The following is a 14,671-nucleotide window of genomic DNA, read 5'->3' on the forward strand; positions in this document are numbered from 1 at the left end:
AATGTCACATCAATTACATCAATGCACTGCAGTTTGGAGATTATGATCACACTGCTGTCATGCAGGTGTCACAAAATATTATATGGATGAATCCTGTAGGGGAAAAATAATTCTTTGTCATATAAATAAAAGTAATAAAGTAAAAAGTAAACAAAGAAAAATAAACTAAACATTTTTAATATTAAATTACTTAAATCCAAGAACCAAATCATTATCTTCAGCTAATAGCAATATGTTTTCTGCTTTAGTAAGGCTTTCAGTCCGGTAAGACAATCTTCATATCATTAGCTGCATCTAATCACATTTAAGGAAGCTCTGACTATTGGACTGGATGTGTCAATACAAGTTATACCCCTCAGCCATGAGGGAAGTCAACAGGTGCCTGGGTGCAACAAAAAAGAAGCAATGGACTCAATATCTGTAAATGACTGGACAGAAGAGGGAAGAGATACTGTAAAGCCAAACAGAAAGAAAAGTGGCATATTTGTAAAATTTGTTATCCTTGGATAATAAGAATTGCTACATTCTTGCAAAGCAGAAAGGGGTCAAAATCATGCCAGCCTACCATGAGAGGGGGAACTAATTAAAACTAATGAGACCCTTGAAAAAATTTTTTGTTCCTGCCCCATAGTTTTCATACAGCCATTGATATATTTATGTTTTATTTCCTAAGAGGAAAATAGCATTTTTGTGAAGAAACAAAAATATCTATACAGAAACCAGTTTCATGATTACAGATTCATAAAACATTACCTTGGCTTCTTTCCCCATTAGCTTTACATGCAATATTTTGTCTGGTGGGAAAGTTACCACCCAGTGTTCCACTGTACTGCTCCCCTCTTTAGGTAATCTCTTCTCAGATAAGAGTCTGGCAACATCCACCTGGAACATGTGCCAAATCCCACCTTTGTCACCATATGCCGTATGGAAAATTGGCACAGTATGCGCCCCATGATATCTTGGGCAAGCTTTCTAGAATCAAAACCTTTAATGCAGTAGTAAGCAGGCAATAGCAGTGCCACGGGACGGGGTCCCCAGGGATGTCCATGGGACCCCTAGGGCCCCTTGACCATGCCAATTTGGCCCAATGGGCACCCTCATTCTTTCTTGCCATGTCTTGATGTAATTATAAGAAATAGGAAGGCTGCCTTCAAGTCTAGTTGGACAGGGCCCTGATAGACCCCATGGAGCCTCATGGGTTCCTAGACCTCTTGTGGGTCCCATTTCAAAATGGATGTCTCGGGACATCCGCAGCCTTATAGGCTATATGCGTGGCTCCAGACTGCCCCTTTGCCATGCCCTAAGCCTTGCAGATGGTATTGACACAGCATCCCTCTGAGGCCTTGGTTTCATTCAGCCCTCAGGTCATCACAGGACTCTCTGCAGCCCCATCTCACTCTGCACCCACACTGACACTGGGCTTTCCATGGCCCTGTCCCAGTCTCTGCGCCCACACTGGCATCAGGGTCTGTTCACCTCCGAACTCTGTACCCTCTCTGGCGCCGGGGTCCCCACACTGTAGTGGGCCCCCTTAATGAGGCCTACTCCTTCCCCAATAGCCTCAGCCCAAACCACCAGTGTTATAAACAAAATGCAAGCCTCTAGGCAGTACCATAACTCAAGATGCACAAGGTGTGCTCTGCCCCTTAACATTACCAGAAGCAGAATTTAGTCAGGCCTCTTCCCTTCACTTCGTCTAGGAGGGCTTCTTTCTCTTTGGCCACTGGCAGAGAACTGCCTTCCCTAGTTCCAGCCTGGGGTTTATATGGGACCAGGGCCCTGCCTCTTCTGATCAGCTGACCAGGTGCAGGTGCAGGCTAATTTGCTCACTAGCCTGTTGCTCTGATAACCTGCACCTGGGCTTCTGTCTGTCTCTTTAGGCTCTCCCCAGGCAGTTTCTGCTCTTCTAGGAGCAGGCACCTTAGTGCCCTGTGACAAGCAGCTACAACTGAAGGCAACGAATTGCATTTAAATTCTGATACTTCTTAAGTTCCCATGTACATCCCTCCCAACTACAACATAGGGGTCCATAAATCTGAGATGTCTACAAGTCACCATGAGGTACAGGCCAAATCCAGAGTCCAGTGTCTATGTGCATGGGGCGTAACAGGGCAGACATTCTTTATCAGAGGTTCTGGGGCTTCTCCAGAGATGGAGGCTCCTCCAGTCCAATAGCAACAATCGGATATGCAGACCATTATCCAGCTTCTGCAAGCAACACCCTAAGTCAAATGACAGTGTAATCCATAAAATAATATCTCTTTTCTGGCCTGGGCATTTCCTCTGGCCTATTGTGCCTGGTATCCTTTCTACATTATCTTCACAGGTGCATTTATTTGACTTCATTTGATCAAAACTGGCCACTTGGGCCAGAGTCCAATCAGCTGGAATCATCTACCCAAAGATACCTACATATGATCCATGTCAAACCCTCATGCACCACAACTAGAAAGAACAGAACACATAGAACACAGTACAACATACTACCAGTAAACAGCAGGAAAGAAGACGACATTACTAGGGACCTACTGAATTCAGGATGTCTACTTCCCAATCTCACAGACCCAGTGCAGCGTCAGGCACCAATTTCATGAAGGATTGCAGCAGTACCCCCCACACCCCCAATTGGCTGAGGGGCCCTGGAAGTCCTGGCTGTCACGGAGCGGGCCCTAGGAGTGGCCGTGATCTCCCTAGCGCCCCCTACCATGCCAAGTTAACTGTTTAGCACCCTCTGTCTCGCCCGCCACGTCTTGCTGTTATATATATATTTTTAAGGGAGGCTGCCTTACTGTACTCTATGACACGGTGCTATGTTCGTACTGGCCCATATCCTTTAAGGGGTGACCCTGTGCACCCCAGTCTTATGGGTTACGCGTGCCTCCAACCTCCCCTTTAGCACGCCCCAAGCCTCGCAGATGTCCCGGACATTGACTGGTCAGTTTGCTCTCTGCGCCCTGACTGGTGCTCTGGGTTTGCCATGCAACTGGCACCTCCCGTAGGTGCCCTGGCCTTGTCACTCAACCGGCATCCTGGCTAACGCCCCTGGGCTTGTCACGCAACCAGCGCCCTTACTGGTGCTCCTGAGCTCATCACGCAACTCATGCTCTTTTGCCAGTTCCCTTGTATTCGCTGGCCCACTCAGGCCGGCCCCTGAACTGGCTTTTCTTTAAGTTTCTCGCCAAACTCATCCCTATGGTCTTGTCTATACACTCGCCCCGCTGGGCCTCTCAATAGCTTTGCCCCGCTGGGCCTCAATAGCTTTGCCCTCCCTGGGGCTTCTTATGTAGCACCCGACTGGGCCTGTCTCCCCGTGCTCACGTGCTCTCACCCCACTGGGGTTTCATCGCCCGTGCTTCCCGCGGTTGGTTACCCCACTGGGGTTTCGTCGCCCGTGCTTCCCGCGGTTGGGGCTCAGGTGGCCTGTAGCTGTGCCTGGCCCCCTGACCTGTCTTCTGGGTCATATGCCCTGCTTGGGCTTCTCACGGTCCTGCCCTCACTGGGGCTTCACTCGCGCTTCCTGCACTCGGCACCCTCTCTGGGCCTGTCCTGTGCTTCTCGTGCCCAGGGCTCAGGTGGCCCGTAGCCGTGCCTGGCCCCCTGACCCTTCTCGGGGTCCTATGCCCTAGTGGGCAAAATACCACCCTCCCAGGCTGGGGTCTTTACCCCCCCACACACAGTGCCACACCGGCGCCCCACAGCCGTGCCTCCCAGGCACTGCTTGCTGTGCCCGTACAGGGCACCCAGGAACCCCCAGACTATTGGGGAGCTCCCGTGAGGCCTCCTCACACCCCTACAGCCTCACCCGGTCCTCTGGTCATAACAATGACCCAAAACCAAGAAACGTAAAGCCAAAAGCCGACTGGCTACAAACACAAATAAGCCTCCTGGCTGGTCTTACATAAATGAGACACAAGCCAACCGGCTACAACATACACTCCACGCTGCCCTGGCTACTCCTAATCTCTGTCGGGGCCTCTCCTCTCCACACCATTCTCCAGACTATCAGGCGGTAGGGCAACCAGGCTGGTTTACTCTACCTTACTCTACAGCAGAGCTGTTACTCCTTTGGCTGCCAGAGGGGAACTGGCTCTGGCCTCAGCCTGGCTGCTTATAAACGCCAAGGCCCTGCCCCCTTCTGGCCAGCTGACCAATATTGGTCGCCCCGGCAACCCTCACCTGCGCTGCCCTGATGACTGGCAGCTGTCCTCATTATCATCACTAGTAGCGAGCACCCTAGTGCTCTGCTACACTCCTCCCCCCTTAAGTTTTTTCCCTTCCTTAGGAGTGGGGCACCCAAGTGCCCTGCAACACTAGCCTTCCCCAGAGTTGACAGGTAGCCCCAAATTGGGGCTTGTTAATGTTACAATTAGTGGCTTTCATGGGCTTGATCAATGGATTAAGCCTGTGGAATGCATTAATTGATGAGTTAGCAAGCAGTTTAGCATGGGGTTAATGATTTCTGAAGGCTTGACAACACACTGGGAGGAGAGACGGCTCTTCACCCAGGCAGGTGGGCAGGCAGGCCTATGTCAGGGGCTCAGCTTCCAATTCACTCCCTCTCCCCTCCTTTCCTCCCCACATGCTTCAGGACACCAGGGCTTCCCACCATTTTCTGTTTTGCTACTCCCCCTTTTTTTTTTTCCTTTCCCCTTGCTCACCCACTGATTTCATGCCCTTTCATGGTGACCATGCTTTTTTATGGGGAATGAGCTTGTTTGCGGGGCCTAGCTGATTTTGCGGTTTCCATGAAAATCACAAAATTGTGAATTCAGTAGGTCCCTAGACATTAGCAGTGTTATTCCTAGGGCAGAGATGTAATTGCTTAAAATATTTTTGGAGTCTCCTAGAGAGAGGACAAAGATCTATACTCAAAAGGAAGGAAAAAAACTCCCATCCTTACCAGTCAGGGGGAAGAAAAAAAAAAACAAACACTGCTGACACTAAACTCTGCTCTAAGCTGGGAACCACTAAGATTTCCATCTACCAACAGAAGCACCAGAGCAACTCAAAATTCCTTAGCTGCGAAAATTCCCTCTCCCTCCCCTAAGGAGAAAGCTGAATATGGAGTATCTTATAGTTGTTTCCATGCTAATATTTGTTTCACCTCCATATGAATTTCAGGCAGTGAATGATAATAGAGTATGCTTGACCTTTAATACAGTATATAACCTAAGCCAATCTAGAGGATTAATTAACACAATTATTTCATAGGGCATAGAAAATTCACCTCAGATCAATTTTCTTTTTGACCTACTTTTGATAACTTGCTAATATAAAAAAAGAGATCAAATGTGTTCAGAAACCATAATGATATATCTACAACACCCACTTTTTCATCTCATTTGCTGCAAACAGTTCCTAAACCTTGGAGAGCTTGTGACAGGTGCTGATCAAATATGCCAACCTTTAGGGCAAAAGTGGTTTCATACAAACTGTAGAACCTTTAATCTTTTTATGTTGAACTGTTATACCAACTAAATGAAAATGGATCACTTTTGCCTTAATTTAGGGACCATCTATGGGAATCGTAGATAATTATCACCCCAAACCCTATAATATAGAGCATACCTTTGTTATCATGACATTTCCAATTTGCCACCTACATGTTTTGCTCAAGGTTTTCTTGAAAACTGGTTAAGAATAAATTAAATCCATTCATTCTTTATAGTCTCAGAGATTGGGATTCCCTTTTCATGAAAATGTCATAGGAAAATACGTTTAGAAGATAAAATGTTTTTTACAGACTATAGCCAATGTGCATATCAACCAAACGATCTGGTGTGTTACCTGAAGCAAAAAAAGCTTCCACTTAGAAGCTAAACTGAAAATGACCTTGTGGTTTTTTTTAAAAAAGGCTGGCAGCTGAGGTCATTGGAGTGTATTGTGATAGACAGTGCTACTCTCTGTATGGTTAGGAGGCATATCTAGTATGTGGATTACAGTCAAGTAGGAAAAAAAACATACAATAAAAAACACTGTTTTCAGATGAAATGATGCAATGGCAAATGAAATTTACTACAATTATGACTGTCATAAAAGACTATAAGGTTTCAGTAACTTTGTTTTGCCTTGAAATATGACCTGCTTTTTTTCAACTTAGGACCCATAAATTACTGCACCATTTTGTGCAGTGTAGTTTAAAGAATATATACACAAAAGTTGGCTTAAAATTGACTGACCTACTGAGTCAAAGTAATGAAATAGAAATAGGGCTTTGACTTTTTTAATCAACAAATTTTAAATATGTAAAATAAAAGCAAATTCCAAATTATCTACTTTTGGAAGAAAATTGTTTTTAAAAAGAAAATAATTTACAAAAAGACATGTTGAATGCATGAATATGTACCATTGCAAGAATTGAATCTATCAATAGAGTTACATGCATCCTCTGCTTGTTTCTATAATAACAAATTTCCACCAGAATATTTTGATTGACAGATTCTTATTTTTAATGCCTGTCTCTTTTAGGAGCAGCTTAATGTTAAGATGAAAAATACTCTTGGGGTTTCAAAGCAGGTGGAAAAACTCACACTTCTGATTAAAAAGGGAATTGCCTTTAATCCTGTGTTTTCCACTGTGTCTCAAAATGTCCTATATATAGACGAAAACACATCTTGACACTTTTGAAACATTTAGAGAGAGAAAAATGTGTATAACTTACCATTAAAGTTTACAGACCGGATATAACTAAGTAGCTCTTTCCCATCAATTGTGCTCATTCTTGGACACAGGCCAATATATCCAGGACAGAGATCTTTATGCATGTTGTGTAGTGCATAGGCCATGGAATAAACAGCATCAATTACGAATTGTACCTTTCCTTCTTGCTCATAGGCTGAATCTCTTGCAATTCTTTCTAATCCTAAGGATAGAGAAAAAGAATCAATTCACTTTTATTTATATCTGTGTATGTGTTATGTATGCATCAAGTACGAACATGAAAGATTAGAGTCAGATTAATAGATAAAATTAGCTATCCATCAGCTAAATAAAGAAGACAAGAAAAAATATAGCCATCTGGATTTACCTCTAATCATCGTGTACTGTGCCAGGTTTATAAGCAATGTGTGGAGTTCTGGGCAAAATATTTCATTACAAGAAAAAGAAAGAAAAAATATAGATTTGTATTCCACAATCTCTTTCCAGTTTAGTAAGTTTCATTGAACAGCTGGTTACTGTTATTTATAGGACACCTTTACAGCAGCCTGCCATTCTGTTTTAAATGAAATTTAGAGGCTACTTAATTTATATCTACATCTATTGTTTGATCAAATATATTTAAACTTGTTGAAAAGGTGGTGGTTTTTTCCCAAGTGTTGTGCTCATCTGTCTGTATTTAAGAATGCTTATTTGAGGTCCTTTTCTGTACTTAACATTGAATTATATCTCAAAATTGGAAACCTTGAATCATACTTCATTGTATTGTCATCTTTTTTTCCTCATAAAAACTGTGTTATTAATAACAAATGAATACCACATAGAAAATTTTGGATTCAGCAAGATAGTTTTACGATGAATGATTAGGGTGGATACTGTTGGATTGAAAGAAAGAACAAAAGAAACAAAGAATGAAAAGAAAAAAGGCAATCATCTTTAACAGACATCCAAGTTGATATTCTGGACCCTTAAAAGTTATGGAGATATTACCACTGAGTTAAACAAACTAAAATTTCACTTCTGAGGAGAAATGAAATCCAGCAGACACCAAATAACAGGATTGCAATCCTGGCCCATTGACATCAAAGGCAAGTCTAATCCCAAGAATTACCTTAAATTCAATTGGAGTGAAGTTACAGGTTACATTTAGACCATACTAAATCTGCAGAATATTAAGCAATGCTAAAGTTAGAATGTGCTATGAGCAGTTGTGCATTAAGGGTTAATAACATTTCTTGCCCGCACAGCTCTGACTTGCAACTAGACGGCTGGGAGCATGGGGGTGGCTAGGAGCCAGGACACTTGGGCCACACCCAGATGAGTGCAGTCCTGCAGTACGTAGTGCAGCAGACATGTCTAAAGCGCCACATACCACATGTTCCGTTGTTCTCCATGTTGCAAGGGAGCAGTACAGAGGGGTTTTTTGACCCCTGAATATCCAAGGGTCAAAAAAACACCCCCAAAAAAAACAGAGTGGCACATGCGACAGCAGCATGTGCCACCCAAAGCCAGAGCCTGGCAGGCCAGACTCACGCTCAGCTGCCAGCCAGGCTCCATGCAGCAGAAACAACATGGCTGCAGCCCTGTGAGGCCCCCAGGCAAGGCTGATGGGGCCACCTCAGTGCTGGCCCCATCCTCTCCTCCCCATGCAGGGTAACTTGCTATGTGCCAGAGGACACGTGGCACAGGCATTCTCTGGGGACAACTAGTGGTGGTACAAGGTGCCATGGCTATGGCCATGGGGTCTATACCTGCCCTGGATGGGGCAGGAGGACTCGGCACAGTGCATTGTGGGGTTCTGGAGGACTGTAAATTGCTGATCTAATCTTTATGGAGCAGAGTGAAGTTACACTAACATGAGCTAATGTTAGCATGGCATGGCCCAGAGTTAACCCCTGCCTGAAGAAGTATAACTTTGAGATGATCAGAGGGCACTTTACAAATGTTAATGAACTTTAAAGTGTGGACACTTGCATTTTAAGTATGAGTGTAATAACTTCACCCTTAGTAAATATTCCATTCAAATTCTTTCAAGCATGTTTACAAAGCTCCAAAAAGTTGTTACCTGCATCATTTACTCTTATTTCCCAACCTTATCACTTTTCTAAACCAGAAAAAAACCCTCAAAAAATAAAATAAACTTGTCCCAAATGTATTTTGTTCCATTAACCTTAAAAGGAATACAATATTCTTTATATCTAGAAATACATTAAGTATAAGATCTTTCAGCCTTGCAACATCTGTTGAATCCTATCGGGCCTAAAGACACATCTTATGAACAAGGATGAACTGAAAAATTGCCAGTGGCTATACTTGTATGCCTTTATTTTATCAGATATCAAGCCCACAGTTCTGTAATGCAATGGTAGATAGAGACAAAAAAATATTGGACAACTTTGTAGAGGTGAGCAAGTGTGTGTTCTGACAATCAGCAGTTCTTGTTACATCACATTTAGTGGCAACTGAGGGTACTCAGGCACATCTACACATGGAGCAGACTGCACAGTGGTGCAATCATTTAGAACATGCTTAGTACTTGTTTAAGTAGCCTCACCATCATGGTTCATGCCTGGTAATACTACATGGCTGTAGCAATGAGCTACGGTGCAATAGCTCATTGCTATAGTGATACAGCATCTTGTGTAGCTATGCGCAGTATCTTTGAATATCAGCTCAAAGATTTTATTTTTCTGTTTAAGAAACATTAGTGAAACACAGTCACAATTTCTTGAAATGTACTAGTTACTTGAAATAGAAACCTTAGTTAAATGGGTAAGTTGCATGATAATGTCCTTGACTGGGTAAGCATACATGTTTTTCTCTGCAAATACTCAAACTTTTAACATTCATTTTCCAAACACAGAAAAAGGGATTTGGTTTAAACCAGCTACATTTTATAAATATAAACCACCTGGGAATTACCAGCAGTAATTTGTACTGAATACCTCATGATCCCTTCTGTAATTGTAATTGGTACCACATGATGCTGAGTTGTAGCCTTGGCTGAATGGTATTGTGGCAGAGCACATTTTGGTGCCTGCCACTTTAAGGCTGAAAGCACGCAGCTGGCAGATGCGGGTCAGCCCTGATGAGGCAGCCATTTTTATCCATGCCCACAGGGCTGAGGTAGCAGTAAGCTGCTGGCAGCTGGGAAGCAACAACACCCAGCTGAACTGCTAATGGGAACACCTTAGAGATAGGGGACAGCAGGAGGTTCCTAGAGGCCCAGCAAGGCTCCAAGCCCCAGAGAGAAGGCATTTGACCTGAAAAGAATTTGGCCCAGCTTGGGAAGGGGTTTATGGTCATCAGGCTTACACTGGGGCTAGGCAAACCCCTGACTTAGAACAGGCAGGGGTGAGGCCTGCGGCTCAGCTGAGCCCAGTTTAGAGTAGAGCCATTTTATTAAGATCCCTGGGGCTCTAAGCAAGCCCAGTATGAGAGGACTATATGTTGGGACCCAGGAGGGGACCCCTGTTGCCTAGAGAGATCGGCTGCTGCAGTGCTCGGACCAGAAGACCCCAACTGTTCAATGCAAGAGGGCCAGGGCTGGAAGGCTGAAGGGGCAGTCAACGAGAGGGGCAGACCTGGGCCATGATGAGCCACCTGGCACCCTGACTGGCCTGAAGGTGGGGCAGAGCCTAAGGATGCTGAAAGGCTCCTTGATGTGGGGGGGCATCACTGCCTAAGGGAAGAAAGGCCCAGCAAGACAGCAGGCTGGAATGAAGGAGGCTGAAACTCAGCCTCTGGGTGAGTGGCAGCCAGTAGCAGCCCCAGAATGACATGTAGCCCAGCAGGGAGGAGACCAGGGCATGTAGGCCTGCTTGGTCCTGGGTAAGACTGAAAACTGCACCCTGCTGAGGAAGGGTGGTCTGGTGGGGCTGTCTGTGGTGGGACAGTCCCCCAGAAATGCCAGGCCAGTTACCTCCCTGGTGAAAGGCGAGGAGGGATGCCTCAAAACCCCAGCCCTGACATCCTGGTGGGTTATCCAGAACTGGGGACAGATATGGGGGCTGGGCGCATCTCCAAACACCTGAGCTCCATGGGGTACAAGACACTGGAGGAACCAGCAAGCGGGGCATATGTGGAAAGCTCTAATGAGGACATAAGTGTGAGGCCCTGGTGAGAGGACAGTTAGAAGGCCCCAGCAGGAGGGCATGAGGCAAAACCCCAGGAGGGGGCAGTGAGGCCAAGGTTGATCTATGAACAGCTGGGGCTGTAGTTGGGCCAGAGGACAAGACCCTGGTAAGTCCTCAGATGCTGTGAGGCCAAGTGCTGAGTCAGAGGGAGACCCTAGGAAGCCCTCAGATGTGGTGAGGCTGAGTTTGGGTCAAAAGGGCAAGTAGTTGGTTCTAAGCAACTACAAGGGAGTGAAAGTAACAAGTTACCCAGAGAAGGGCTCAGGTCAAAACTCCGCTCAGGGCGAGGTGAACTGGCTGGTCACCGTGCAGATGAGGGTTGTGGAAGAGGCCCAAAAGGTTGTGCCAGGACCAGTCAAGGAGAGTGAGTAGGGAAGCCTGATAGTCTATGTGGTTGCTCAAGGAAGCAGGGCAGATTGGGCATGGCCCAGTGAAGGTTAGCATGTAAGAGTCCCAGTGAGAGAGGGCAGAGTGTAATTGGCCCTAGTGACGGGAGGGCAGCATAAATGAAGCCCAATGAGGTGGGGTGAATGGATGAATAAATGAAGCCTAGCAAGTGGCTGAGTTAGGCCCAGCCACAAGCCAGAGCACAGAGCAACTCAAGGATGCAATCTGCAAGGCATGGGACATGATGAGGGAGGTTGGAGTCATGTACAGCACCCCCTGGCATTAGGGCATTAAAATGGGCAGACTTCTGCATTTTACACCAAGTTTTGGGAACAGCAAAGATGTGGCAGATGGGACTGGGCAGACAGCCCTACTTAGACAGGTGGGCAGGCTGACGCGTGATCCGGCCCCAGAATGGCCCCCTGTCACAGGTACGTACATTGTCCCCCATGTGTGGAGGTGCCAAACACTAACCTGAGCCTCACAGGCTTGCTCATCCACTCAAGTGATACCCTCCCCACAACTTTCTCAATTGCCTTTCCTCCCACCCCCTGAGGACCTCTAAAAGATCCACTAGCTTTCTTTCTACAAGGCCAGACAATTACCACTATAATTTCGGAGGCTTAAGAGGATGCACTCTCTAAATACTAATGTATAAAACATGGAAATTTACAAACATTTATGCAATTAAAACACAATGGTACAAATGTGTTAATATAAAATGTTATCTTTGCTTAACAGCAAAAAAATAGGTAGTCCAATTTTCTATATTATAAAAATAATGTATTGAGACATCCTATGGGATTTATGTGGATAACCCACTAGCAATATAATCTTTCATTTGTATCTCTCACAGATACGTAGGCATAAATCATTTTACCACATACATTATAAACAAGATTATGAATTTAGTAGAGCTGTGTGTTTCCTTAATTAGGTAGTTAGAAGATGGCATCACAAAATTTCTGTTTTCAAGATGCTTCAGACATTTACCAAGTAGTTCAAAACCTATACTGTTTTTTACCAAGGGTCTCTATGTTTTCCATAATTAAGTGAAAGAAAAAAACTGTAAATTAGGTTTGTGTGTTCCTTCTTGAGATTTTCAACCATTTTCTTTCTAGCATTCTCAAACATCTAAAACAGTAATTTACAAAGATGACAGTGACTCATCAACTTAATTGGCTGTAAAATTTGATTATACTATACTTCCTAAAGTAAACGTTAATGTATAGCTATAAAATGATGCATATTTTCAATGCCATAAATATAAGTCAACCGCCCGCCAAAATAATGCCAAGCCTTCAGATGTCATTATTATCAAGTACTACTTATTCAGCCTTGGGTATCAAGATAAAATATTTTCATTTATGGCTTGAAATTAAAGTTTACTGGACATGTTTCTACAAATACAGATGCTCCAATAGAAGAATACATCATTATAAATTTAGCTGCCAAACTTTAACGGTCTCATAAGAACATAAGAATTGCCATATAGGGGCAGGCCAATGGTCTATCTGCCCAGTAACCTGTCTCCAACAGTGTCAGGTGTAAAAGCTTTAGAGAGAGAGCACTGAACAGGGTATACCTAGAATGATCTGTCCCTCCCTGCCATCTACCATTATTGGTTCAGAGATGCCAGAGGAAATGTGTCCAACCATTTTGTTCAACAGCTATTAAGAGATCTATCATCTATTAATTTATCTATTCCCTTCTTGAACCTAGCTATGCTGTCTGCCTTTAACACTTCCTGTGGCAATGAATTTCACAAGTTAACTATACAATGTATAAAGAAGTACTTCCTCTTGTTAGTCTTAAACCTGTCTCCTACTAAATTCAGTGCGTGTCCCTAGCTCTAGCATTTTGGGACTAGGTGAACAACAATTCCCAGTTCACTTTGTACACACCCTTCATGATCTTATATACCTCCGTCATTTCCACCCTTCAGCCTTCTTGCATCCAAACTAAAGTGTCCTAGCCATTTTAGCCTCTCCTGATATGGCAACTGCTCTTTATGTCATATAATTTTGGTTTCCCTTCCCTGTACCTTTTCCAATTCTTCCTCCTTGTGACAGGGGGCAACTCTCAGGGCCAGGACTCATGCCAGCCCATACACCTGTCTCTGTGGGGCAGTTCACCTTGTCTCACCTGCCACGACTGTTGTTCCTATAAACTGGTGGTATAATGCAGGAAGCTGCCATTCTCAGCCCTGATGCCAGAGGGTGCTATCTGTGGCTCCGAACCTCCCCTACACCACAGCCCATGTCTCGCAGATAGTATCCAGATTAATATTACTCCCCAGTCTGAGATCAGAGCAAACCTAGTCCAAAGTCAGGCTCCACACATCAACTCATTCACACCTACTCCCCTCTCACAGGAGGCCTCTTCAACTCTGCCCCCCTCTCACCAGGGCATCTGGCATACCGCCCATTACTGAGCCACACTCCACTGCCCTTGCTCCCCTTGAACAGCCCCTCTTGGGCCATCAGGCTTTGCTACTTACATACTGGCCTTGCCACGCAATCCTTCAGTTCCCACAAGTTTCCCTACTCTACATGGTCTGGCCTTATGCCAAACCCTGCGATAACTCTTCCTCAAGCCCCTCACTGGGCAACTGTACACTACACCCCATCCTGGGGTCTCTGTCTTATACTTGCAAGCAACTTCTCATGGGGCTGGCCCTTGGGCTGATCTTCAGGCTTATTCCCATTTGGTCCTACTCAGCATGCCCCTGCAACTGTCCTTCAGGCCTACTCTGACTTCAGCCCTACTCAGCCCCTGGCATGCACAGCCCTTCAGGCCTACTCTGACTTGAGCCCTACTCGCTGCAAGGCCTCACAATGCTCAACACACTACCCCCTTTGGAGTCTCCAGGATTTGCATCCCTACTGTGCTAAGGCACCTGCACATGGGCATACCTGGCCCCTACTACTCTTCCAGCTCTCGGAATTACCCACCAGATGGGCTGGGGTTAAGGTGCCCCTACCCACCTTTCACTGGGGAGGTAACTGGCCTGGCATTTCCTGGGGGCTCACACACCACTAGGAGCCCCACCAGGCCACCCTTCCCCAGCAGGGTGCAGTTTTAAGTCATGCCCAGAACCAAGAGCCTCATGCTCTTATCTCTAGATGGTCCATGCTGCTCAGCCAGGCAATGTTTCTGCCTGGGCTGGCAGCAGCAAACTGCAGCCTTTATATACACCTCGTGTAACAAAATGGCTGCCCTCATCAGGCACCTGGTAGCTGCCTGCCTCCACCCTTAAAGTGGCAGGCATCTCTTTGAGATGTGGAGACCAGAACTGTACACAGAATTCAAGATGTGAGAAAAACATGAATTTGTATAACAGCATGATGAAATTCTATGTTTTGTTTTCAGTTTCCTTCTTAATGATGCCCAACATTTTATTGGCTTTTTTCATTGCCACTGCACATTGAGCTGAAATTTTTAAAGAACTATCTACAGTGACTCCAAGGTCTCTTTCCTGAGTCCTAACA

At 45.1% G+C, this 14,671-nt stretch overlaps 1 protein-coding gene across 3 annotated transcripts in view; it reads right to left on the minus strand.

Annotated features, from left to right (window-relative positions):
- GRM8 (glutamate metabotropic receptor 8) overlaps window positions 1–14,671 on the minus strand; it is a 716,946-nt gene that overhangs the window by 261,458 nt on the left and 440,817 nt on the right. For all 3 annotated transcript variants that reach the window (XM_019509286.1, XM_019509288.1, XM_019509287.1), the window contains exon 7: window positions 6,662–6,862. In XM_019509286.1, the coding sequence (XP_019364831.1) occupies window positions 6,662–6,862 (201 nt within the window). The remainder of the gene's footprint in view (window positions 1–6,661; window positions 6,863–14,671) is intronic.

This window comes from Gavialis gangeticus, unplaced genomic scaffold (genome assembly GCF_001723915.1).
Source record: "Gavialis gangeticus isolate Ggan-Ray unplaced genomic scaffold, GavGan_comp1, whole genome shotgun sequence".
In the NCBI taxonomy this organism is placed as follows: domain Eukaryota; kingdom Metazoa; phylum Chordata; order Crocodylia; family Gavialidae; genus Gavialis; species Gavialis gangeticus.